This window comes from Zalophus californianus, chromosome 16 (assembly GCF_009762305.2).
Source record: "Zalophus californianus isolate mZalCal1 chromosome 16, mZalCal1.pri.v2, whole genome shotgun sequence".
In the NCBI taxonomy this organism is placed as follows: domain Eukaryota; kingdom Metazoa; phylum Chordata; class Mammalia; order Carnivora; family Otariidae; genus Zalophus; species Zalophus californianus.
Window position 1 is genome coordinate 525,896 of NC_045610.1, and position 25,309 is coordinate 551,204.

Genomic DNA, 25,309 nt, shown 5'->3' on the forward strand with positions numbered 1-25,309 from the left:
GTGTTTCCCCCACACAGACACGCCCACAGGTGCATGGGGAAGAGATGAACCCTACACATTTATGTATGGCTGGCGAGGGTCCCCTGGGGATGGAGCGACAAAGTTTGAGGTTTGGTTGGAGTGACCCAGGGACACGACTCTCTGCCCGAACTCCGGGGGGCCTCGGGGTCCCAGGATCAGCACTGGCAGAACCCCACGTGCCCCTCTCCTGGGTCCCAGCCGGAGACAAGACGCCAAGGCTGCCTGCCCTGGGGCTTGGGCTCCTGCACAGCCTCCCCCGGGCTCCCTCTGCACTTGGCTCCCGAGCCCAGCAGCCTGGCAGGACAGGGTAAATATACGCCCCGCATCCCCACTCCTGTGGCTCTCATAACAGGGCAACCGTTTCCAGGATGGAGGCCGGATTCAGGATTTGAGAGGAGGAGTAGTGGGGATAAGCCCACCAGGGGATGCAGGCCTGGAGTGCACTAGGGCTCCAAGACGTGGAGCACGAGGACGAGGTGTGGGGTGTGGCTGCTTTCTGCACCTTCCCGGATATGAAGCCGGACTGCCGGGCCAGCTCGCTGCCCTGCAAGTTGAGGGCTGCATAAAGGGTGTGGCAGGCCCGTCTGGCCTGGCCTGTGACCCTCCAACCTGAGCCCTTCTTGGCACAGGGGCCTGGAGGGATCCCTAGTGCAAAGGCAGAGGTGACCTTGGAGACGGGCTGTGTGCAGCCCCTGGGAGTCCCCAGGGCTCACCGTTCCCTCTAATGCACACTCTGACCCGTCTTGGCAAATGGCACCCCCACACCTCCCAAGTACCCAAGCAACTCTTCTGTCTCTCTGCTCACCGTCCAGCCATCTAGCTGTCCTTCTGGCCCCGCGGGCTCGCCGGTGAGCCCCCTCTGCCCAGGCATCCAATCACCCAGGGTTTCCTGAGCACTTTCTAAAGCCAGTGCTGTCCCAGGTGTGGGGATGGATGAATGGCTGAGACAGAGACCCTCTCTCTGAGGAGGGGGTGCTACATGCTCACGCAAGAGCATGTACGCCCGGCGCCCATGCACACGGACCCGGGGTGCAGAGGGTGGAGGGGTGGTACCAGCCAGGCGGGCAGAGGAGTGTGGAGGTCTGAGCATTCCCCTCCTTCTACCCCTTCCCCATCCCAATAATCCTGATGTGACCTGTGATCTCAGGAACTGAGGAGTCTGGGAGCAAGTGGGACCCCTCCAGGGCAGAAGGCTGGAGGCTGGTGGGCATGGGGGGGGGGGCCGGAGGTGAAGCAGTGGAGGTCATCAGCACAGGTGTAGGGGCGGGTGATTTTACCCAGGCAGGGCGTGCAGGTGAGGGGGGCCCACGATGGTTAGGGATGAGTGCAAGAAAAGTCCCCCAGGAAGGTCCCTGGGGCGGGAGACAGAGAGGAGAAGGGACTGGTCCTCGGGGACCACTGCCAGAGGGCCATGGGGGGGGGTGGCTGGAGCCCTTGGGGGAGCAAATGCTGGGGGGGTGTAGCCCCCAGCCGGCCGGGGGAGCACACAGGAGCTGTCCAGACTTGGCTGAGGGTGACCGTTCCCCAGGGAGGTGCCTTGGGACTAGCATGCTGGAAGAAGGGTGCCCCATCTGGGGACAGGGGTCCAAGTCCTGCCCCAGGAGGGAGAGGGCCTCAGTTTCCCCATCTCAGGTCCGTGACTGACTTCCCTGACTTCATAGTTATGGCCTGGCAAGGATTTGATTTTGAGAAGTGACAGGAGGCCGGGGGCCTGGGGAAGGCTTGTCTCACATCCAGCTTCCAGCCTAGAACAGAAGCAGGTCAGGGGCCCAGCAGGCAGTTGGGGGGGGGGCGCCAGGTGAGGGGGGGCCGGAAACACCACACCAGAGCCCCCCTGGACCTGGGGGGAGGCCAGCCTGACTAGCTCGCTGACCTCAGGGCTGGTGAATGTGGAGGGAGTGCGGCCTCATCAGTAGGCAGCCCTGGCCTTCCTCACGGCCTGGTAGAGGGCGGGCCCTGAGCTGGAGCCCAGTGGCCACCTCCCCCAGCCCCCTCCCCATCCCGGAAGCTCCTGGTTCCCCCTCCCCCACCTCCGTCTGTCCCTGCACCTTTGCCCCTCTCTTCAGGCCCCTGGTACAGCTGTCCTCTCCCAGGCTCCTATCCAGCTACTGACTCAGTGGTCTGACGGCTGCGGGGGAGGAGCCGAGGGGGTCGGTTTGCTTCTTGGACTGTCTACCTTCCCAGAACCCACAGTGAGCCCCATCTCTGCCCTTGACAGTCCCCACTTCCGTGGCAGAGGGAGTCCTGCTCTGCCCCTAAGCAGCTCCTCCCAAATATTCTCCTGGTGGCTGGGGACAGCAGACAACTCACCCGAGGTGGGAGGCGGGAGAGGGTGGGGGGACCCCTGCCCAAGCCCACCCCCATAGATGCTGCAGGCTCATGCCCAGGAGGTCACACCTTCTAGTGCCCCCCAGGACTTCATCACACGGTTCTTCCACGGGTCCTGCAAAGGAAGGGAATGGGCTTTTCTGGCTGGGATGGGCTCTCTCAACCTCCAGCGCCCGTGCTCAGACCTGCAGGGGCCATGAGTGCTGGCTGGGGTGGGTGGGGGGTCGGGGTGGGGGGAGGGCTCTCCCAGCTTCTCCCAAAGGTTCTGCCTGGAGAAAGAAGGCAGGAAGCGGTTTGCCTCACCTCGTGCAGACGGCTACTTGGAACACACACTCACACGCACATGAAACATGCATGCCTTTTGGCGCTTGACTTTCTCATGAAATAATTGCTGGAAGGCTCCTTGGATTAGGGAACCCAGCATTCCTTACTGTCCCCATGGTGGGGGGGAGCAGGGGGGCATCTGCGCTCAGCATCCGTCAGGCTTATCTACAGTCCAGGAAGCCTAACACAGCAGGAACAAGCCCAGCAGACCTCCTGTTCCTGAGGCATCTGACCTCCCTCAGGTGGGCCTGGCCTGGTAACGAGAAGGCTACTCAGGAAGGGTTTTTGGGAAAAGGATGGGATGCTCCCATTTTTATTTTGAAACAGATCGCAGTGACACAGAACCTCGGAGTATCTTTGCTCATCATCTCTCCGGTCCTCCGGAAGCAAAAATTGTTTCCATTCCCTCCTTTCTTGTGGGGTTGGTCGGTGGGGGAGGTTGGAGGGGAGGAATATCTGGGTTTAGGCATGAAAGGAGTGTTAAGAGGGAGTAGTGGCGGGAGCCCTGGCCTGTGGATAGACAGGTGACTGAGACTCTGATGGAGGGACAGGGCCCATTAGTCCAAAACTCACTCGTTCCAGGATTTGGAGATTCAGCCCTCAGTGCACCCTTCCCTCTCTGCCAGACCTCAGCCTCTCCTGGATCCCCTACTAGGATCTCCCACCAGGGGCCCCTTGGTGAGGCTGGAGCCCTTTCTGACCATTGGTGAGAGCACAGAGATGGAGCCACACAGAGTGGGGCTGGGAGGGGACCTCACACGGGTCTCCTGCTCCCTTGGTCTTCACAACAGGTGCAAGAGATTCCAGGCAAAGCTCCCCCAGGTGAGTCTGTGCTCCTGAGAGCCGTGCCCACACGGTAGAGAGGGCAGGGGCCAGGACAGGGCGAGGGTCGCGGCGGCAGTTCTGGGGGCGACTGCTGCCCTCAGGTCTCTCTGAGCGGTGGGGGAGTCCCCACCCCCAGCGGGACCGGGCCCTGCGGGTGAGAGCCCCGAGGGAATGCATAACCCGCGTCTGTGGTCTCCAGGGTAAAGTCCCCTTGGGGATCAAGGGCTTCTTCCGGTGGGGCGGCCGCCCCTCGCCCAGGCCGCACACCGCTCCGCCGGGGTCGGGTGGGGGCGGATCTCGGACCCGCACTCCCCCCGCGGCCCCGCCCGTCCGGACAGCCGCGCCCGGCGGTCCCCGATCGGCGCCTCCGCTGCCCCCACGCCCCGCCCGCGCGCCCCGGCCCCGCCCCCGCCCCGAGGCCCCGCCCCCCGCGCGGCGCCCTGTCCCCCGGCTCGCGGGCCCGCCCCGCCCTCCGCCCGCCCCTCCCACCGCCCCTCCGGCGAACACAGCCCCCGGCGGCCAGTCGCCGTCCGGAGCTGCGAAGGAACTCGACTTCTCTCCCCGCCAGGCCCGCGCTCAGACCGCGCGCCCCGCTCGGCCATGGAGCCGGGCCCCGACGCCGAGGAGGCGCGCACGGTGCGCGAGGCGCTGGGCCGCTACGAGGCAGCGCTGGAGGGCGCGGTGCGCGCGCTGCACGAGGACATGCAGGGGCTGCAGCGCGGCGTGGAGCGGCGTGTAGCCGAGGCGCTGCGCCTGGCCGGCCCGCTGGCGCGCACCGTGGCCGAGCTGCAGCGCGACAACCAGCGGCTGCAGGCGCAGCTCGAGCGCCTGACGCGGCAGGTGGAGGCGCTGGGCTTGGGGACCGGGCAGTCCCCCGCGGCCGGCACTCCCGGCACGCCCAGTCCTCCGCCCGCGCCCGGCGTCCCCGGCCGCGCGCCCCGGCTGGGGAGCGCACGCTTCGCCAGCCACGCCACCTTCTCGCTATCCGGCCGCAGCCAGGTGAGCCTCGCGCAGCGCGGGCGCAGGTTTGCGGGCTCAGGGGGCGTGGGGCTGCGCGCCCCCTGCGGCCGCCCCTCCTCCGCGAGTGCGTGCGTCCGCCCGCGCGCGTCTGCGGGGCTGGAGGCCGTGCCGCCTCTGGCCGCTGGGACTCGCTGTGGGGGTCCGGCCACCACTCCGGAGTGAGAGAGGGCCGGCGAATCCTGCCCGCTGCACCTGTCTCGGGCCCCCTCCTTTCTTTGCAGCCAGGCCCTGTTTGCCCGGAGTTCTGTCTCCCTCTCCCCTTTGTCCCACGACGCTAAGGGCTTGGGCGCTGAGATAGGGCCCCTGACCGTTTCAGCACCGCCTGGGCCTCGCCGCCGTTGTGTCCAAATGGCCAACAGCCCCCGACTCCCCCACCTCCATTCACGGGCCCCCCGCGTTGCCGCTTCACTGAGGCCTGACGACTCCCGTTATTAATTAACCCAGATTGAGAACTCAGGCCCCCCTGTGTGTGTGAGAGAGGGAGAGAGGACACAATGTGGTCGGGGCAGCCGCGTTTGGGAACTGGCAGGGGGTTAAGAGAGCCAGGAAACCAGCCTTGAGCAGTCTCTAGCTTCCTGGGGTCAGTGACCCGCGCTGGGGGTGGTGGAGACCGGTGTGGACCAGTCACCCCGCTGAGCATGGGGCCTCCTGGAGAGACAGGTTAGAATGTTTCCATGGTGTGTGCGGTGGCCCTTAGGTGGGATTTTCCACTCTGCTCAGGCATGTGCTCTGGGGCTGGGTTTCCAGGGTCGGTCCTGCGTTTCTGAGTCGTTTGCACCTGCTGCCCCTCCTTGGTTCAGTCCCTCATGTTCAGATCTCCTGTGTGGGCTCGTCTGCACCTCAGGGGCCGGGAAGAGGGGATCAGATCAGTGCCTACCCCTGGAGCTCCCAGCTGCGTGGGAGATGGCCCCAGACAGAGCAGTGCCAACCGTGGGGGCAGCCATCGCGGATGGGCCTTCCCAGTGGGTGTCCCAGGAGGCCTTTGTGCTGGAGGCCCAGGGCTCCTGCTGAGGTGCCGGTGGAGGTGGGATGGGGGCTGTGCATGGGGGCCCAGCAGAGCTAAAGGGACTGCCTGGCCAGAGGGGAGCCTGGTGGGGATGAGGGGGAGGGGTGAATTGTGAGGGCCCTTTGGGTGCTGGGTAAGGGAGCTGGGCTTTGTCCCTGGGGGCGAGACATTCTTCAACCTGTGGTGGTGGCAGAGCCCCTGGGTGGCCTGGTGCTCCGTGTGAAGTGTCTGGTTCTGTCCTATGAGCACAACACGCTACACAACCATGGTATGAAATCACCACTGTGAGCTCACCCGTGCCTAATAAACTGTGTCATCGGCTGTTTCTGTTCTAACACACATGCTCATGGAAGCAGGGGCCCAAGGTTTCAGAAAAAGAGCGTCCGCGTCATGTGTATAAGAGCGTGTATTTGCACATGCTTGCTCATACATGTGTGAGGGGGCTCTCCGGTCATCTGCCTCAGCAGTACCCCTCAGTGGGCATTCTCACCAGAGGTGAGCTGGTCCTCTTGGTTATGGGGGTGGTGGGTGAGGGGGGCTGGGCAGGGAGGGACAGGGTAGCCATCCACAAGCTCCCGCAAGGATGGATGGCGGGGTGGAGGGTGGCTGGAGACAGGGTGGGTGGGTTAAGTGGGATGGCCCGAGGAGAGAAGACGGTCTGACCTGGGGCGGGGGTGGGTGCATGGAGACCGGGGGCTGCCTTGGGGCGAGGTCTGCAAGGGGGAGTTGGCAGGGGGAGGCGGTGTTTGGCCACAGACAGGAGCCTGCCTGGGGAGCTGCCAGGTCACAGATCTGCTGGGGTCATGCTGCATGTGAGGGGCTACGGGACATCCACGGGAAGATGCCCCAGAGCAGGTGGACCACGGATCTGGGGTGCCGGGAGTGGGCGGGGCTGGACGTCCGGGAGATGCCGGAGCTGAGCTAGCAGTTGAAGCCCTGAAGTGGGCGAGGTCTTCAGGGCAAGTGCATGGAAGGAGAAGGTGAGGCAGGAGTCCTGGGTGGAGATGGAGGAGATGCCAGGGAGCCAGCAGGCCCTGGAAGTCAAAAGGTTGGGGTCAGGGGCCAGCAGGGATGCTGTGGCTCTTTGGGGGACAGGGGTGGAGACCCAGTTGGAAAGTAGGTTGCGGGCCTCAGAAAGGCAAGCATCGCTGAGTACTTGGGGGAGGGTGGTCAGGGTCCCCATCCGGGGCGGGGTCAGCTTCCCCTTGCTTGACTTCGGAAGCACTGGTCCCCACTTGTTACGCAGCCCACCTCTCCCAGTGCTGACGCACGCTCCCAGCCAGTTTCTGGCAGCGAAGGGGGCCATGTGGAGCTGTGTGCACATCCCCACTTGTGCTGTGACGAGCGGCTCGGTCACGCACAGGGTGCTCGGTCACGCACAGGGACTTGGCTTCAGGCTGGGCATCGGACTGCCGGCTGTCTTTCACACCCCGCGTCTGTGTCGTGGGGGGAGGGTCCAGATAGAGCTGCGGTTACCCTGCCCCTCTGATATCAGCAAGATGTAGAGAACCTTTTGCTTTCTGCCGTCTCAAACTGGGGGTTGGAGGTGTTGGAGGTGGGTCCTACATAGCGTAGAAATGTACCCTGAACTTATGGGGAAAGAGTTGATCAAGTAATCCACTCTTGAGCGCATAAACCTTGACCTTGCTAGGGAGTGAGAAGACAGAGCTGTAGCCAGGGAAGATCTGGGAGGAGGGAGAGGGCCGGGCAGTGGGAGCAACCAGAGTGGACTCCCTGTAGGAGGCCCAAGTGCCTGGAGCAGACAGAAGCTGCTTTTGTCACGTTTGTCGTGAGGCCTTGGGAGCCTCTCCTCACTTTGTCTATGTCTAAACCAGGGGGGATTGGGCCGGGCTGCTTGGGGGGGGCCCCTCGCAGTGGGCGGACTGGGTTCTTCTAACAGTGACATCCGCGGGATCCGTTAGCGGATCCGTTCACAGGCGTGCGTGCACAGCCCGCTGGGGCTTGTGGTGGACAGCGGCCGCCTGAGGCCAGGCCTGAGTTGTTTCCTGCAAGCCACCGCGCGTTCTTGGGGTGGAGGTGGTGGAGGCCCTCAGGGACTGCTGCCAGGAGCTCAGGTCGAGGCCGGCCTGCGAGAGAAGCCAGACTCCCTTATCTGCTCCCCTCCCAGACGCACTGTGTGATAGCAGAGGTCACCGCTCCGGAGGCAGGCGTTTGGGTTGAGTTTTGAGAACCCCTTGGGGGGGGCAGGGGGGAGCAGTCTGGGGGGTGGGCTCAGTCACTCCAGGGCTGCCCGCGGAGTGGGGCGGCGGGTCAGGCAGAACTGAGAACACCTGAAATGTGCCCGCCCTCCCAAAAGTGTTTACAAACTCACCAGTGAGAGAGAGGACTGTGTTTCCGGGGTCTCTGAAATCACGTGCCTGCGCCTCCCCACCAATGTCCCCAGGCCTGGGCTCCCTAGCAGGGGGGCCCCTCCTCTTCACACAAAGCCCAGATGGGGAACTCCGCAGGACCTGGGGCCGAGGCAGCCGGCCCCCCAATGCTGGGAGAGCGAGCTGGAGGCTCCAGGGGTGTGCCTGCTCCAGCCCAGCTCCTTGGTTTCAGGGCTCTGTCCCACAGAGGTCCTACTGGGGTGGTTACCCCAGTGTCCCCCCATTTCCTCCCCCTCAGAGGGCCAGGGGCTCGTGCTGCCCCAGGCTCCTGGGGGCAAGTTCGTGCCGAGTTGTCCTCTCTTCTGTGGAAGGCCAGAGCGCTTTGTGGACAGAGCCTTGGGTTGGGGTAGGAGACCCAGGTCCCAAACCTTGACTCCACCACTGCCTTTAGTAACGTGGGGGTTTAGACCACCGGTTGTGTGCCGATGGGATGGAGGTGGTCTCCAAAGAGCCCCTTGGCCTGTGACACGGACAGAGCCCTCTCCTCGAGTGAGGGTCTGGGGACCCGGGGGGTCTGGGCTTAGCCCCCACCCTGGCTGCAGTCTAGCTGAGACCCCTAGACGGGAATCTGGCTGGTCCAGAACCTACTTCCTGTCTGGTTGTGGCGTCTGGTTCCCTGGGGCATCACAGGGGTGGGGGACCTGCAACATGCAGGGGCAGGCATCTGGGGCCCCACCATAGAGACCCACATTCCTGAGAAATGGTTTCACCATCCGCCTGTCCCTCCAGGCTCCTACCTGGACCTGTGGCACCGGTTGGACCAGAGCAGGGAGGGTGGGGGACATGGGGACCCCAGAGCTGAGTTGGCCCTGGTGACAAGTAGGGGCTGGGGTTCAGGGTGGACTTCTGAGTTGGCTTCAAACCAGCTCTAGGGGTGCTCGCAGATACCCCCCTCCTGCACTGCACCTGCAAGGGGGCCTGGCCCCTCCCCCACCCTCCTGAACCGGGAGTCGAGGGGTCACCTGAGTCCTGCCATTTCTAACTTCTTCAGACACCCGACCCCGCAGAGAGGGTCCCTTGTCCCACCTCTTCTGCAGGAACAGCCCCTCTAACCCCCCGCCGCCATCTCCCCTCATGGCAGAGAGTCCCCCAGCTACCCCTCCCCCCCATTCAGTTCCTAAACCCACCATCGGGCTCCTTGATGAACCCAACAGGCAGGGTCTGGACCTCATCGCGACCTTTTCCTTGACACCAGGCCACCTTTGGGGGCTGCGGGCACGCCTGCCTTCTTGACACACGCCCCCCGCCCCCGGGCTTCACTGCTCGCCTCGCCGCCCTCCACCGCTGGTCCTCTGTAGCCGCCTCTTCTCCCCTCCCAGGCCCTGCGCCCAGACCCGCTCTTCCCCTGCTGTGCTCGGGCTCAAGACTCCTGCTTCCCCCTCCTGCCCCCTCCTGCCCCCGTCCTTCCTTCCCCCGTCCTTCCTTCCCCCTGTCCTTCCTTCCCCCCGTCCTTCCTTCCCCCGTCCTTCCTTCCCCGTCCTTCCTTCCCCCGTCCTTCCTTCCCCGTCCTTCCTTCCCCCGTCCTTCCTTCCCCCGTCCTTCCTTCCTTCCCCCATCCTTCCTTCCCCATCCTTCCTTCCTTCCCCCCGTCCTTCCTTCCCCATCCTTCCTTCCCCATCCTTCCTTCCCCGTCCTTCCTTCCCCGTCCTTCCTTCCCCATCCTTCCTTCCTTCCCCCCGTCCTTCCTTCCCCGTCCTTCCTTCCTTCCCCCGTCCTTCCTTCCCCGTCCTTCCTTCCTTCCCCCGTCCTTCCTTCCCCCCGTCCTTCCTTCCCCGTCCTTCCTTCCTTCCCCCGTCCTTCCTTCCCCGTCCTTCCTTCCCTGTCCTTCCTTCCCCATCCTTCCTTCCCCCCGTCCTTCCTTCCCCCGTCCTTCCTTCCCCCGTCCTTCCTTCCCCGTCCTTCCTTCCCTGTCCTTCCTTCCCCATCCTTCCTTCCCCCCGTCCTTCCTTCCCCGTCCTTCCTTCCCCCGTCCTTCCTTCCCCGTCCTTCCTTCCCCATCCTTCCTTCCTTCCCCCCGTCCTTCCTTCCCCGTCCTTCCTTCCTTCCCCGTCCTTCCTTCCTTCCCCCGTGCTTCCTTCCCCGTCCTTCCTTCCCCATCCTTCCTTCCTTCCCCCCGTCCTTCCTTCCCCCGTCCTTCCTTCCCCCGTCCTTCCTTCCCCCGTCCTTCCTTCCCCGTCCTTCCTTCCCCGTCCTTCCTTCCCCCGTCCTTCCTTCCCCCCGTCCTTCCTTCCCCGTCCTTCCTTCCTTCCCCCGTCCTTCCTTCCCCGTCCTTCCTTCCCCATCCTTCCTTCCTTCCCCCCGTCCTTCCTTCCCCGTCCTTCCTTCCCCATCCTTCCTTCCCCCGTCCTTCCTTCCCCGTCCTTCCTTCCTTCCCCCGTCCTTCCTTCCCCCGTCCTTCCTTCCCCCCGTCCTTCCTTCCCCCCGTCCTTCCTTCCCCCGTCCTTCCTTCCCCGTCCTTCCTTCCCCATCCTTCCTTCCTTCCCCCGTCCTTCCTTCCCCGTCCTTCCTTCCTTCCCCCGTGCTTCCATCCCCCGTCCTTCCTTCCCCATCCTTCCTTCCTTCCCCCCGTCCTTCCTTCCCCGTCCTTCCTTCCTTCCCCCGTCCTTCCTTCCCCATCCTTCCTTCCTTCCCCCCGTCCTTCCTTCCCCGTCCTTCCTTCCCCATCCTTCCTTCCTTCCCCCCCGTCCTTCCTTCCCCGTCCTTCCTTCCCCGTCCTTCCTTCCTTCCCCCGTCCTTCCTTCCCCATCCTTCCTTCCTTCCCCCCGTCCTTCCTTCTCCGTCCTTCCTTCCCCGTCCTTCCTTCCTTCCCCCGTCCTTCCTTCCCCGTCCTTCCTTCCCCATCCTTCCTTCCTTCCCCCCGTCCTTCCTTCCCCGTCCTTCCTTCCTTCCCCGTCCTTCCTTCCCCATCCTTCCTTCCTTCCCCCCGTCCTTCCTTCCCCGTCCTTCCTTCCTTCCCCCCGTCCTTCCTTCCCCGTCCTTCCTTCCTTCCCCCGTCCTTCCTTCCCCTGTCCTTCCTTCCCCCCGTCCTTCCTTCCCCGTCCTTCCTTCCCCATCCTTCCTTCCCCCCGTCCTTCCTTCCCCGTCCTTCCTTCCCCCCGTCCTTCCTTCCCCCGTCCTTCCTTCCTTCCCCCATCCTTCCTTCCCCGTCCTTCCTTCCCCATCCTTCCTTCCTTCCCCCCGTCCTTCCTTCCCCATCCTTCCTTCCTTCCCCCGTCCTTCCTTCCTTCCCCTGTCCTTCCTTCCCCGTCCTTCTTTCCCCATCCTTCCTTCCTTCCCCCCGTCCTTCCTTCCCCTCCTTCCTTCCCCCGTCCTTCCTTCCCCGTCCTTCCTTCCCCCCGTCCTTCCTTCCCCCGTCCTTCCTTCCCCGTCCTTCCTTCCCCCCGTCCTTCCTTCCCCCCGTCCTTCCTTCCCCCCGTCCTTCCTTCCCCCCGTCCTTCCTTCCCCGTCCTTCCTTCCCCCGTCCTTCCTTCCCCCCGTCCTTCCTTCCCCCCGTCCTTCCTTCCCCGTCCTTCCTTCCCCCCGTCCTTCCTTCCCCGTCCTTCCTTCCCCGTGCTTCCTTCCCCCGTCCTTCCTTCCCCGTCCTTCCTTCCCCGTCCTTCCTTCCCCGTGCTTCCTTCCCCCGTCCTTCCTTCCCCGTCCTTCCTTCCCCCGTCCTTCCTTCCCCGTCCTTCCTTCCCCCGTCCTTCCTTCCCTGTCCTTCCTTCCCCGTCCTTCCTTCCCCGTCCTTCCTTCCCCCCGTCCTTCCTTCCCCCATCCTCCTCCATCCTCCCTCTCCTTCCTCCGTCCTTCCTCCCTCATTCCTCCATCCTCCCCCTCCTTCCCCCGTCCTCCCCCGTCCTTCCTCCGTCCTTCGCCCTCCTTCCTCCATCCTCCCCCTCCTTCCCCCGTCCTCCCCCGTCCTTCCTCCGTCCTTCCTCCGTCCTTCCTCCGTCCTTCCTCCATCCTCCCCCTCCTTCCTCCATCCTCCCCCGTCCTTCCCCCATCCTTCCTCCATCCTGCCCCTCCTTCCTCCGTCCTTCCCCCATCCTTCCCCCGTCCTTCCTCCATCCTCCTCCTCCTTCCTCCGTCCTTCCCCCATCCTTCCCCCATCCTCCTCCATCCTCCCCCTCCTTCCCCCGTCCTCCCCCGTCCTTCCTCCGTCCTTCCTCCGTCCTTCCTCCGTCCTTCCTCCATCCTCCCCCTCCTTCCTCCATCCTCCCCCATCCTTCCCCCGTCCTTCCTCCATCCTCCCCCCGTCCTTCCTCCATCCTCCCCCTCCTTCCTCCGTCCTTCCTCCGTCCTTCCTCCGTCCTTCCTCCGTCCTTCCCCCGTCCTTCCTTCCCCGTCCTTCCTTCCCCATCCTTCCTTCCTTCCCCCCGTCCTTCCTTCCCCATCCTTCCTTCCTTCCCCCGTCCTTCCTTCCTTCCCCCGTCCTTCCTTCCCCGTCCTTCTTTCCCCATTCTTCCTTCCTTCCCCCCGTCCTTCCTTCCCCGTCCTTCCTTCCCCCCGTCCTTCCTTCCCCGTCCTTCCTTCCCCCCGTCCTTCCTTCCCCCGTCCTTCCTTCCCCGTCCTTCCTTCCCCCCGTCCTTCCTTCCCCCCGTCCTTCCTTCCCCCCGTCCTTCCTTCCCCGTCCTTCCTTCCCCGTCCTTCCTTCCCCGTGCTTCCTTCCCCCGTCCTTCCTTCCCCCGTCCTTCCTTCCCCGTCCTTCCTTCCCCCCGTCCTTCCTTCCCCGTCCTTCCTTCCCCGTGCTTCCTTCCCCCGTCCTTCCTTCCCCGTCCTTCCTTCCCCGTCCTTCCTTCCCCGTCCTTCCTTCCCCCGTCCTTCCTTCCCCCGTCCTTCCTTCCCCCGTCCTTCCTTCCCCCCATCCTTCCTTCCCCCGTCCTTCCTTCCCCCGTCCTTCCTTCCCCCCATCCTTCCTTCCCCGTCCTCCTTCCCCGTGCTTCCTTCCCCCGTCCTTCCTTCCCCCGTCCTTCCTTCCCCGTCCTTCCTTCCCCCCGGCCTTCCTTCCCGTCCTTCCTTCCGTGCTTCTTCCCCCGTCCTTCTTCCCGTCCTCCTTCCCCGTCCTTCCTTCCCTGTCCTTCCTTCCCCGTCCTTCCTTCCCCGTCCTTCCTTCCCCCCGTCCTTCCTTCCCCGTCCTCCTCCATCCTCCCCCTCCTTCCTCCGTCCTTCCTCCCTCATTCCTCCATCCTCCCCCTCCTTCCCCCGTCCTCCCCCGTCCTTCCTCCGTCCTTCGCCCTCCTTCCTCCATCCTCCCCCTCCTTCCCCCGTCCTCCCCCGTCCTTCCTCCGTCCTTCCTCCGTCCTTCCTCCGTCCTTCCTCCATCCTCCCCCTCCTTCCTCCATCCTCCCCGTCCTTCCCCCGTCCTTCCTCCATCCTGCCCCTCCTTCCTCCGTCCTTCCCCCATCCTTCCCCCGTCCTTCCTCCATCCTCCCCCTCCTTCCTCCGTCCTTCCCCCATCCTTCCCCCATCCTCCTCCATCCTCCCCCTCCTTCCCCCGTCCTCCCCCGTCCTTCCTCCGTCCTTCCTCCGTCCTTCCTCCGTCCTTCCTCCATCCTCCCCCTCCTTCCTCCATCCTCCCCCATCCTTCCCCCGTCCTTCCTCCATCCTCCCCCATCCTTCCCCCGTCCTTCCTCCATCCTCCCCCTCCTTCCTCCGTCCTTCCTCCGTCCTTCCTCCATCCTTCCTCCATCCTTCCTCCATCCTCCCCCTCCTTCCTCCGTCCTTCCTCTGTCCTTCCTCCATCCTCCCCCTCCTTCCTCCATCCTCCCCCTCCTTCCTCCATCCTCCCCCGTCCTTCCCCCGTCCTTCCTCCCTCCTCCCCCTCCTTCCTCCATCCTCCCCCGTCCTCCCCCGTCCTTCCTTCCCCGTCCTTCCTTCCCCGTCCTTCCTTCCCCCGTCCTTCCTTCCCCGTCCTTCCCCCGTCCTTCCTTCCCCCGTCCTTCCTTCCCCGTCCTTCCTTCCCCCGTCCTTCCTTCCCCGTCCTTCCTTCCCCGTCCTTCCTTCCCCCGTCCTTCCTTCCCCGTCCTTCCTTCCCCCGTCCTTCCTTCCCCCGTCCTTCCTTCCCCCGTCCTTCCTTCCCCGTCCTTCCTTCCCCGTCCTTCCTTCCCTGTCCTTCCTTCCCCCCGTCCTTCCTTCCCCGTCCTTCCTTCCCGTCCTTCCTTCCCCGTCCTTCCTTCCTTCCCCATGCTTCCTTCCCCCGTCCTTCCTTCCCCCGTCCTTCCTTCCCCGTCCTTCCTTCCCCCTGTCCTTCCTTCCCCGTCCTTCCTTCCCCGTGCTTCCTTCCCCCGTCCTTCCTTCCCCGTCCTTCCTTCCTCCGTCCTTCCTCCATCCTCCCCCTCCTTCCTCCGTCCTTCCTTCGTCCTTCCTCCGTCCTTCCTCCATCCTTCCCCCATCCTTCCTCCATCCTCCCCGTCCTTCCTCCACCCTCCCCCGTCCTCCCCCGTCCTTCCTCTTCACCTGCAGCCTCAGACACGCAGCCGCCCCCTGACCTCAAGGCCCTGCTGCCCAGGGGCACCTTACACTCAGCGTGTCCCAAACCCAAGTCTCGTTTTCCGACCAACGCCCCTCCCTTCCTCCTCGCCGCTCGGACCCGAAGCCCAGGCTTCGAAGAGGCCTCGCCCCCCGCCCTTCGCATCCGCTCACTGCCCCCAGAGCTGTGAGTCCTTCTCCCTTTACCTGCGCACGGCCCCCTGTCCCCTCCCCATGGGCTGACCCGGGGGCTGCACGGCGCGTCCCCCGCTGCTGGATGGGAATGCTGCAGCCTCCACGCCTGTTTCTGCAGACACGGGTCGCTCTGCTGGGAACGGCCGCCCCTCCTCGTCCACCTGGCTCACTCCACACTTGGCTTGGGCGCTGCCACCTCTGGGAAGCCCTCCCTGACCCACTGGGCTGGAGGAAGTCTGTCGCAGGCATGACTGTTGGGCTGGCTTGGCGGTGTGTGCTCGGGCTCCTGGCTCCCGACCGACACCTCCCCCCCCCCCCCCCCCCCCGGCAGAGTGGCCACGCTGGCCCTGGGTGCGGGAGGGGCTGAGCCGCCTGGGGCCCGCCCGGGATGGGCTTTGTTAGTCATCTGGGAACCTTGCAGACCTCGGCGGTGTCCAGTGGAGGGGACGGCCTCTCTCTCCAGGTGCCCATCGCGGCCTCTGAGGAGAGGCCTGGTAGTGGTCAGCCTCGATCTCCTTCCTGTCAGGCAGACCCCCAGACCCCGGCCTTGCAGACACTCTGGGCCCTCCCCACGGCCCCTCACCGGGAGAAGGGAGCAGAACGTCCCTCCTGGCCACAGACATCAGCTGCTTCTCACACCCCTTCTCTGAGCCCCCGGGTTCTGTCCGCCAAACGAGGGCTGTTAGCATGCACCTGGGAGGACAGAGCGCGTTGGTGAAGTGGCATGCCCACAAAAAGGGCCTGACACCCCTGAGACGCTCAGAGGGTGCGTGTGGAGCCGCCTTGCCTCCAACAGGGAAACCGAGACCCGGAAGGGGCAAGAGCTGAGCCCAGCAACGTGGCGGTCGGCGGCACGGCCGGGACACCAGGCCCCCCGGTGGCTCCTGGGTTGGAGGGGCCCCAAGGAGCCAGTCAGGCCCCCATACTCCAGGCACCCGGGCAAATTTTGTAGCTCTGGGTCTAACGAAAAGTCCTCGGTCCCCCATGCCCAGTGTTGGCCCAGAGAAGCTTACGCTTCTGCTCATGGCTGTCTCCACAGCGGCAGCCCTGCTGGCCCTCCCGGCCTGGGGAGCAGTCTGGGAGAAGGCTGGGCCACCTTATACACGGCTCAGAACCCTTGTTCCTGATCTTTTGTCCCTGGCACCCTGGGCACGTTTGCCTGGCTGGGTCCACCCCAGGGTGCTGTGTGGCCTGGGCCCACTACGGTATCTTCTGGGGGCTGCCTCTCAAACGCGAGTGTTGTTTGCCCCCAGAACGAGGGGGGCTTTAGACAGCAGTTTTGGGGGTGGGCAGCGGGCCCTACCTGACGGGGCCTCCTCGTGGCGTGTGTCTCTGTAGAGCGTGGATCACCAGGACGAAGCCAGTGAGCTGGAGACGAGGAAGGCCTCAGACTCATGCGTCATCGAGAATGGGCACCAGCCGGGGGCAGGTAGGGGCCGATGGCACAGGAGGGGTGGCTGGGGGTTTGCATCTGTGCCAGGCCAGCCCTTGGCTGGGAGGTGGCCTGACCCTGGACTCCGACGGGTAGAGAGGCTGCCAGGAGGGCGGCTTTGCTCAGGATGAAGTAGAGTTTTTTAAACACAGAGGGAAATGGGAGCTCTCGAAAGGAGGTGAGCTTCCCTGTTTCTGGAGGAATGCAAGCAGGGGCTGAGGAATTGTCCACGCAGGGAGAAGCATAGAGTGGCTGACAGGCTAGCTAGTGTTTACTGAGCTGACTGTGCGGGCAGTTTGCAGTAGACGTAAACTCTGGTTGGAGTGTCGAGGCGTCCCCGGAAGGGGGAGGTCAGGGAGGCCTTCCTGGAGGCGGTGGGAGGAGGGTCGGGGAGTCTAGAGTCCTCCTGGAGGCGGGGCTCTGGATCCCCTGCGGATGCCATGGCTGACCTGCACCCCACCCCACTGGTCGTGTTCCAGGTCTGGGCGATGGACCCCCGGAGGCTGCCCAGACGTTCCCGGTGCCAGAGCCACCCAAGCCTCGCCCTGTGAGCCTCTCCTTGCGGCTGCCTCACCAGCCCGTCACAGCCGTCACTCGCGTCTCTGAGAGGTTCTCGGGGGAGACCTCAGCCGCAGCTGTCTCGCCCACGTCTGCCGCCGTCCTGGGGGGCCTGAGCCCCAGCCCCAGTGAGGCCACCACACCGTGGACCCCCGGTCCCAGCGGTAGGAGCAGGAGAGCGTGGCCTGGGGGCAGACCCCACCTCAAGCTGGGAGGGCAGGCAGGGCTCAGGGGCCGGGGGGTTGGCAAGAGACCCAGAAAAGCTGGGGCCATGCCACAGCCCCACCTGTGCCCACCACTGCAACCCCGTCCCTAGCCCGTCCGTGTGGCCCGTCCCCACGGGGACATCCCTCAGTCAGGACCCCAGACCCGTGCGGAGAGAAGGGGGCTTGCATCCCTGCACAGTTGGCGTGGTTCTCCGGGCCTGGCTTGGGCCTGTGGTCAGGCTGCTGCTGGTGGTCCCGGGGGCTTCCGGAAGGAGGGTTGGGGAACAGAGTGCTTGCTGGATACGCAGCTCAGGAGGCCCTGGGCCCTGTGCCCTCAAACGCAGGGTGGGGACACGTACCAGAGCTTTTATGTCCTTGCTCTATGTTCCCAGCTTCCTCTCCCTCAACTGTTGGCCGAGGTGGGGCCCGTGGAGCCTGGGGCACCTGACTGTCCAGGGAGTGATGCCGGGGCAGGGGAGGGGGGCCGGTGCTGGTCTCCCGCGACCAGGGCTACTTCTCTTCTCTCCTCGTCCCACAGAGAAGAACCCATCCGTCCCGCGGTTGAGCGCCGGCTACGGGGCAGCGTCCACAGGCAGGAACAGCGACAGGTGGGTCACGATGGCCTCGCGCTCCCCGGCCACCAGCGGAGTGGCCCTGTGCTGAGCCAGAGCTGAGAGCCAGGGCAGCAGGGCTGTGCGGGGGGCGGGGGGGGGGGATTGTGCAGGGGAGGCAAGGCAGGCCTCCCCCTCGACAGTCTTGTTTGGATATGGCTGCAGCTGTGTCTGCGTGGGCTCCTCAGATCAGGTCTGGGCCAGGATCGAGCCGGTGTCTCCCGCCCCACAGAGGAGGTGGGAGGCTGTCTTCGTCCTGGCTGGCGGGGCTCCCTCCGCCGGGTGCTTCCTGCCCGGACGGGACGGAGGAGGCACTGGAGAGGCCCCGGGGCTGGGGCAGGTGTGTGGGGGCTCCCCGCAGGGCAGCCGGACTGAGATTGGAGCTGGGAGGGGGTGGGGGGCGGGCTTGGCTTTTCTTGCAATCATAAAGGAAAATTGTGACTTTGTGGCAAACTGTCGAGGAGGAAACAAAGGGGGTCTTATCTAGTGGGGGTGGAGGGGGCGTCTGGGCCTGGTGGGGCTGGTCTGGGGTACGCCGCCCTGCCCGCCACAGGAACTGGCACCTGCTGAGGGGTGGGTGATTATGCCCAGCAAGAGGGGCTGCTCTCCCTCCGGTGTTGGGCTGGGACAACCCACAGCACCAGGGGCCAAGTCACCCGGCAGGAAGGGCAGGGTGTGGATCCCCACACCGCTCGACAGGTTGGTCCCTCCTCTGTTCCGGCCACTTCTGCCTCCGTCACCCTGTGGGGCGGGGGGACCCTGGGCCCATGGGGGCCTGGGTGTTCCCGACACGCTGGTTCTCTCCTCAGCCCACCCCTGGTGACGCCGCCCCGGTCGCCCCCGGCCTCCCCGCCGCCAGCCGCCGCCCAGGCCCGGCGCCGGGAGCTGGTGAGGTCGCAGACGCTGCCCCGCACGTCGGGAGCACAGGCCCGGAAAGCCTTGTTTGAGAAGTGGGAGCAGGGTACCGCGGGCAAGTACGGACGCTCAAGCCCAGCGTGGGCCCAGCCCCAAATGGTGGCCGGGCGGGCGCAGCTCAGCAGAGCTGGCCCTGCCCTGTCCCCCTTGACGAGAGCCCCTCTCCTGCCCCGTCCCAGGGGTGTCCCAGGCCGCCCTCCGCCGCTTTCCCTGGTTCCTGGGCGTGACAGGGGCTCCCGGGGGTAGCTGTGGGGTGACACCCTGGCCCTCAGAGAGACAGGGCTGTCCTTGGCACAGGGATCCAGCTCTCAGCCTGACGCCTGCGGTGTGCAGGGTGGGACCCGGGCCTGTCCTCCCAGCAGGGAGGGAGACTGAGCCGACGGCCTGATCCCGCTAGGGAGCGTCCTAGGAGGACCCCCTCTCTGGCTAGGAAGGAACCCTGTCAGTGAGGGTGGCCTTGGGGCGGCTGGACGAAGGGAAGGGGGGCCCTGCGGGCTCGGGACCCCTGATCCCCAATGTGGGACAGAGACGGGGCTTGGGGGCTGGAGGGAGGGCGGTCCTGCCCGATGTTGTCAGGGGGCTCCCCGGGGGCACAGAGCCGGTGGGGCATCCTCCCGGGGGCTGGCCGCGCTGGGGACCCCGGCCGGCCCCGGGAGGAGGAGTGCCCCGTTGCAGGCTGGCTCTTGGCACAGGGGCGAGGGCGAGGTGCGGGCTGAGCTGAAGCGGTCCCAGAGCTTCGGGGTCGGCGCCGGCAGCATCAAGCAGCTCCTGCTGCGATGGTGTCGCAAGAAGACTCTCGGCTACCAGGTGAGCCCGGGTCCCGCCCCAGCCCGGCCGCCTCCCTGGCCGCCGCCCACAGCCCGTGCCCGGAACCCTGGGGCCTCCTGCGGACCGGGTGGGCGCCGGGAGGGGCTGCTGGGGGGGGACCCGCTCACCTCCCTGTGTTGACCCCCGGCCGGCCGGAAGCACGTGGACCTGCAGAACTTCTCCTCCAGCTGGAGCGACGGAATGGCCTTCTGCGCCCTGGTGCACTCCTTCTTCCCCGACGCCTTCGACTACAGCGCCCTGAGCCCCACGCAGCCGCAGAGGAACTTCGAGCTGGCCTTCTCCATGGCTGAGTGAGTGTGGCGGGTCCTGAGCCGGCGTCTGCCCCGGGGATGGGGGAGCATGGGGCAGGCACGACGGGAGGCCCTCCACTCCGCCCGCCTCCTGGACAGCTGGGGGGTCGTCCAGACTCGCCGAGGAGGGCTCACCGCACCTGCCCTTCCTGCCGGGTGACTCGGCCCCTGGTGTGTGTGCGGTCTGGGAGACCAGCCACTGACCGACAGGGCACGGGGGGCCGTGGGGTGGGGTCTCCTAGGGCACCCGGTCTGTCCTCTCAGGGCTGGTGGGGACATACCGTTGCTTTTGGGTGAGCAGGAAATCAAATAACATCTGCCTGGGAGACATTTTGAAAACGTTTGTAAGTCGATTTTGCTTCTCTAAATGCTGTTCTGGCATCTGATATGCAACCGCCTCCCTTCCTGAGACCCACTCACTGGGGGGGAGGTTGGGTGGGGGGAGATTTTGGGACCCCCAGGCTGGGATTTGGTGGTCGGCTCGGGCAGCCCGCGGTGCACCAGGGTTCTGGTGGGGACGCAGGCAGTCCCCTGGGGGTGGTCTGCCTGGCGTTCTGGGGGTGCCGGAGAGCAGTTGCGGGGAGAGGGCCGTGGATGGACCAGCTCCCAGTGGCTGGTGGGCAGGGGGCTGGGAGAAAGTGCTCTGTCCTCACACCAGGGCCTCCTGTTGGCTGAACACCGTCAGGACGCAAAGGGCCGGGGAACCTGGAGACGGGGCACAGAGGAGGATGTTTGGGGCTGCCTGATGCTCAGTTTCCAGGAATCAAGGGGAAGAAGGTCAGAGGGAAGGAAGGTCCCCCCAAAGCCGAGTTTCCTGGAGGGAGTGTTTATCTCTCCTGCTGCAGCCTCTGTGCCTGGTGACATCAGCCCCCTGAGCCGCCTGCACGTGCCCACCCAGTGCCTTGAGCGGGGGGAGGCCGCACTCCAGGCCTGGACCCCGGGCCTGGCCAGGGAAGCTGAGGGGGCCGCCCCTCTCCCGAGCCACAGCTCCCGCTCTGGGGACGGATGGAGACCCTGGCTCTGAGCTTCTTGGCTGAGCTGTAGGAATGTTGGTATTGCCCCTGTGGTGTGGTCTCGGGTGACACGCTTGGACTCTGGGCCCCCTTGGGGTCCCAAGAACTCCTTGTATCCTTTAAAAGCCTTCTCTTTCTTGGCTGCTTGGGATTAGCTGTCATCCTAATCACAGAAACAGCTCTGGATGGAGCGTGTTATGCAACTGGACCCAGACGGTGGTGAAGCAGAGCCAAGGGGGACGGCACGGTGTTGGGGAGGGGTGCCTCGCAGGGGGAGGCCCAGCCGCTGGGAGCCTAGACAGGGTGGCGGTCAAACCGCGGACTGCGTGTGCGGGGCTGGGGCTCTGATGCGGGCATGCAGAGGCCTACCCCAGCTGGCGAGGCCGCTTGTGGCCCCTGGAGCTCTCTTCCGTCAAGACCAGGGGGCCGTGCCCTGGAGCAGGCTGGGCCGAGCAGGGAGAGTGGTGGCCCTGCATCCCTGCATTGCAGATTGCGGGGAACACAGCCCCCGCCCCCACCCAGCCTGCCCCAAACCCTGCAGCTGGAGCCAGAGCCGTCTGCCGCTACGCTCTCCCAGCACGAGGGTTGGGCTCATGGAGCCTCCAGACTCGGAACGCACGTTTCTTCTCTTCCCAGCCTGGGAGGTGATGGTGCAGGCCGCTCCAGGCTTTGCTTTCTTTCCCCCCGGAGCAAACGGGGTCAGCAGCCTGGCCCTGCCTCCCCGTGGCCTGCTCATGTCTGGGGAGGGGAGGGTGGTCTGCCTGCTCCTGAGATGAGTTCCGGCTTTCCTCCGCCTTGAGGGGGACCGGGGAGGGGGTGCCCTGGGCAGGCCTGTGTGGGGAGCTTGTTCGGGGTCTGGGAAGGGGCCTCCCCTGGGAGTCCTGTGGGAGGTGACCTCGCAGGGGCAGCTTGGGTCACCTGGTTCCTTGGACGGCAGGCTGGTCAGGAGCAGACAGTGCGGGATGGAGGACAGACAGGCCTCTCGGACACGGGGTTCACCTCCCATCAGGAAGGAAGTGCTTCCAGACCCTTCCGTGAGCAAGGGCCGTAGAAGCACAAAGATGCCCGGGGAACCTGTGCCATGTCAGGGGTTGGTGCTGCCCCTCCTCCCTGTAATGGACGGCCCCGGAGATTCCCCATGGCCTAATCTGTGCGAGCAATGCAGTGTTGACAGCAGAGTGAGCTCCCTTGTTGGACAGGTGTCCCGGGCTTGGGAAGCGGGAAGACCAGCCCTTTTATGGAAGGGGCTGCGGTGGGTGTGTGGTGGCCTGCCCTCTGCACCCTGCCCCCCCACCAGCCCCAGGCCGAGGGCAGGCCCAGAGCCGGGTGTGTGGCCCGAGGCTCCCGCTTGCCCTGTGGGGAATGTGTCCTGCTCTCCGGTTACACCCAAGCCGAAGGGGCTTCAGGCTATTTCTAGTGCTCATGTGTCTGTCTGAAACCAGACAGGAGGCTGTAGTCCGAGCCTGGCATCTGCATTTAGAGGAGGCTTAAGCAAATAAAAATAACCCCTCCGGCCCCTCCTCCACGTCCCTCACAGGCCAGCCCCGCATGGACGGAAGAGCAGAAAAGAGCTGGAGTCGGAGAATCCTCTGAACCCCTCTTAGCCCCAGGCAAGGTGCGGCCCCGTGAACTCATTCAAAGGTGGTAGTACTTTTTCCTTCGGGCTGTTCCGTGGTGTCTGAGTTCTTTCAACAAGCTGGTGTGGCGTTTACAAAAGCAGCTTATTGATTTAAACGGCAACTTGGGTGTGCACTTCATGCAACGTGCTGTCAGTTATGCCTCAAGTTTTTAGGGCGTTTGGGGCCTCTAATACTTTGAGACTTACGTAGTGTTATAAAACTCCGCCCTGATTGTCATCTTCCTCTTCTCATATCCTGATTCCAAAATCTCATTCAGCCTCTGTATGCAGCTTCTAGGAGTCTTGACGTGACAGTGTGGCTGGCGGGGTGGGGACCGGGGCCCTGGTTGTTTGCTGGGAAGCTGGGACCTTGCCCACAGCTTCCCGTCTGAGTCATGGCGGGGAGGCCGTGGGGAGGCCTTCGCGCCTGTCCCCACCGCCACCCTGATCGCGGAAGTCCGGTAAGGGCCCCCTCTGGTAAGAAGGCGGGAAAGAAGCTAGAACCAGCGCAGAGGAGAGACTCCCCGGTGCCCTTTGAGCTCTTTAGTTTCGGGGAAAGGCGCAATAGGGAGATCCTCGCAAGGTTCTCTTCCACCGTGAGATGTGGGAAGAAATCAGGCTGAGGATGGACTTGTGGGGCCAATAGGTAGGAAGGACCCAGGGGCAAACTAGCATGAGAAGTGTGAGGGCAACTTCCTGGCCTTGGGGGAAGAGGGCCCCTGGCCTGGGCCTGGAGGACAGCCAGCCGACCAGGGCCACCGAGGAGAGAGCACCTGCCGCCTCCCCGGTGTTCGGAGGCCGGCACTCGGTTCTCTTTCCAGGCTGAACGTCAGGGTTTTAATACGGCTCTCATTTAACCTGGGGACCGCAGAGCCCAGCGTCGGGGGGAATGGCCCAGCGCACGTGCGGGGTCGGCTCATCTGGGATCTTGGGAGGCAGCCCTGGGCGGGCAGGCGGGCAGGCGGGCAGATGTTGACTGATGGCTCGGGAAGGTGCACTCAGGTCAGAAGGCCTTGGATTTGCAGCCCCTCCCCACCAACAAAGCACTGATACAGGCCTGTCCTTTGTCAGAGCGCACGCTTCCCGGACACGGAGCCCCGCCCTGGCCCGTCGGGGATGCCAGGGTGCCCAGCCTGGGGCCAAGCCCCCCCGTCACCTCACAAAGCCACTGGGTTCCCTCAGAGGGACCCGCTCCAGACCAAGGGGGAGGCGGCAGTGGGCCCATCCAGGACAGATGTCTGTGTTTCACTGACATTCGGGGTCTGAGAGGAGGCCTGGCGTCCGGCCAGCATGCAGGGCGGGGCCCTGAGCTCGTGTTCCGGTCCCGTGCGTGGGGCCCCCAGCACCGGCCCGTGGGCCCCGGGGTGCAAGCCCAGGACGGGGGCGTGAGGAGCAGAGCTAGCCTCCGAACCCAGCTGCTCAGATTCCAAGTGCCGACCTTTCCCGTCCACGTGCTTGCTCCTTACATGGAGCATGATGACAGAGATGACCGGCACCGCCGACATTTACCACACGGCTCACGGGGCCGGTCCCCCCCCCCCCCCCCCCCCCCCCGTGCAGGGCGGTTACACCAGCCGGGGCAGTCGGAGGCCGGGACAAGTGACGTGTCTTTCTTACCTCAAGTCAGGAAGGACGGGCCAGGTCGTGAACCCCGACAGTCACCTGCTTGTTCACAGGGGAGGAGGTCCCACACCTGGGACCATGAAGTGCACTAGGCCGCAGAGGGACGGACGCTGACAGCACCGGGGGTGGGCATTCGAGCCCAGTCAGTGCCGTCCGACCCTGCCAGGCCCGCGATTCTGGCGCCCTGGGAAGCATGGGGTAGTGTTTGGAAGGACACCGCTCTTAGGACACGGCGCTGACCCCTGTCACTGGGGGTGCTGCCACGGGAGCTGGGGATGGCGGGGAACCTGCTTTCCAGCCCAGGGAACGCCCAGCTTCCCGTCTACACCAGGGCTCAAGGCTAGACCAGCGTTTCCCAGAGTGTGCGGCAAGGGGGGCCGGGGGGCCGAGGGGGTTGTGGGCAACTTCCTGACCTTGCCCTTGGGACCCGTCAGCCAACAGGTCATGAAATCGGGTGAGCGGTTCCCGCCCGCGTTAAGTGGGGTGGGTGGGGGGAGAAACAAGCCCCTGTGGGGATATCTCTGGGGCAGAAAGCACCTCTGTGCAGCCCTGGCACGTTCGCGTGCGTGTGCTGTGTCTCCAAGCGCGGGTCTCGTAAACGTTTTAAAAGACATTTTAGGAGCCGCCTGGGTGAATTTACTACTTTCTTTGTTTTACGTTTTGTAGTTTGTGGCGAATTTCCACATCCTGTCGACATACATTGAATTTTTTAGTGGAAACTTCATTTTTAAATTAAACTAAAATTTCGCTAATAGAATTCTAGCACTTGTAAGTGAATTTAGTGAAAGTGAACTTTAATTTCACTGAAAGTTGCAACCAGGAAGTCTGTGAAGTGAGTTGACTTGGTGGCCCCTGGATGCCGGGGTCTGGGCAGCACTGCCTTGGAGTAAAGTGACCCCCGGGGTCATCGGAAGGCCCTGGGGTGGGAGGGCGCCGCAGCTTTGTCTGCAGGGCCATGGGGCGGGCTGGTAACCGGGGCCCTTGTCCTGACAGGATTCTGTGTTTCAGGAATCTGGCCAACTGCGAGCGCCTCATCGAGGTGGAGGACATGATGGTGATGGGCCACAAGCCGGACCCCATGTGCGTCTTCACCTACGTCCAGTCACTGTACAACCACCTGCGTCGCTTTGAATGAAGCCCGTGGGGCCTCGATGGCTAGGGCAGAGACTGTGGGGCGGCTTGCGCTCCCCGAGCGGGGCAGCCCCGCTGTGTGGTGTGAGGGCACTTTTGTTCTGTGGCGTGTGGGACGCCCTCCGGCCCGCTGTGTTGTTTGATGTGGGCACTGCGCACTGTGCTCTGCGTGGGCCGCGGCCAGGGCTCCACAGAAGAGGGGGAGCTACCAGAGAGCGCGATTGGTGCTAAGTGATTATCTCCCTTCAAATAAAAGGCTTGCCTGTGGATTCTGGAATGTGAGATCGTTTTCCCGCGGGTGAATTTGATACGTTGGCTTCACGGGGACGCGTTGGTTACCAGGTGTGTTTTATCACAATACCCAGAGTTCTGTACATCCCCAGGCTATGGTAGGCTCCTCTCCTCCCTCGCTCTGGGCCTCTGCCAGGAAGCAGGGGGGACACTCCATCGATAGCCTGACATGGAAGACCACGTCTTGGGAAGAAACCATCTAATCTCTCCCAGGTCCTGGGGCAACAGATGACCTTC

At 64.6% G+C, this 25,309-nt stretch overlaps 1 protein-coding gene across 6 annotated transcripts; it reads left to right on the forward strand.

The window, feature by feature from the left end:
• The first annotated feature begins 4,004 nt into the window (after window positions 1–4,004).
• On the forward strand, window positions 4,005–25,063 carry SMTNL2 (smoothelin like 2). Of its 6 annotated transcripts, none has more exons than XR_004819716.1 (10): window positions 4,005–4,497; window positions 15,895–15,985; window positions 16,468–16,710; window positions 17,291–17,360; window positions 18,173–18,337; window positions 18,971–19,085; window positions 19,245–19,396; window positions 19,698–19,740; window positions 20,055–21,587; window positions 21,947–23,406. XR_004819716.1 is itself a non-coding variant. In XM_035724831.1 (9 exons), exons 1-9 carry the CDS (start codon window positions 4,099–4,101, stop codon window positions 20,418–20,420), a joined length of 1,644 nt encoding a protein of 547 aa, XP_035580724.1. In that variant the 5' UTR covers window positions 4,005–4,098; the 3' UTR covers window positions 20,421–23,407. The 6 variants fall into 6 exon arrangements, 3 of the variants coding, with proteins under 3 accessions (XP_035580724.1, XP_035580725.1, XP_027424423.1); XR_004819715.1 differs by having other exon boundaries at window positions 20,055–21,053; window positions 21,347–23,406; XR_004819717.1 differs by having other exon boundaries at window positions 20,055–21,443; window positions 21,947–23,405.
• The last annotated feature ends 246 nt before the right edge of the window (window positions 25,064–25,309 follow it).

Bases quoted from the DNA above. Each gene is read 5' to 3' on its own strand.
- SMTNL2 (XM_035724831.1), top strand. From the start codon at position 4,099: ATGGAGCCGGGCCCCGACGCCGAGGAGGCGCGCACGGTGCGCGAGGCG. The intron at 15,986-16,467 runs GTAGGGGCCGAT...GTCGTGTTCCAG, and splicing joins TGGGCACCAGCCGGGGGCAG to GTCTGGGCGATGGACCCCCG. The intron at 19,741-20,054 runs GTAAGTCGATTT...TCCTCACACCAG, and splicing joins GAGACATTTTGAAAACGTTT to GGCCTCCTGTTGGCTGAACA.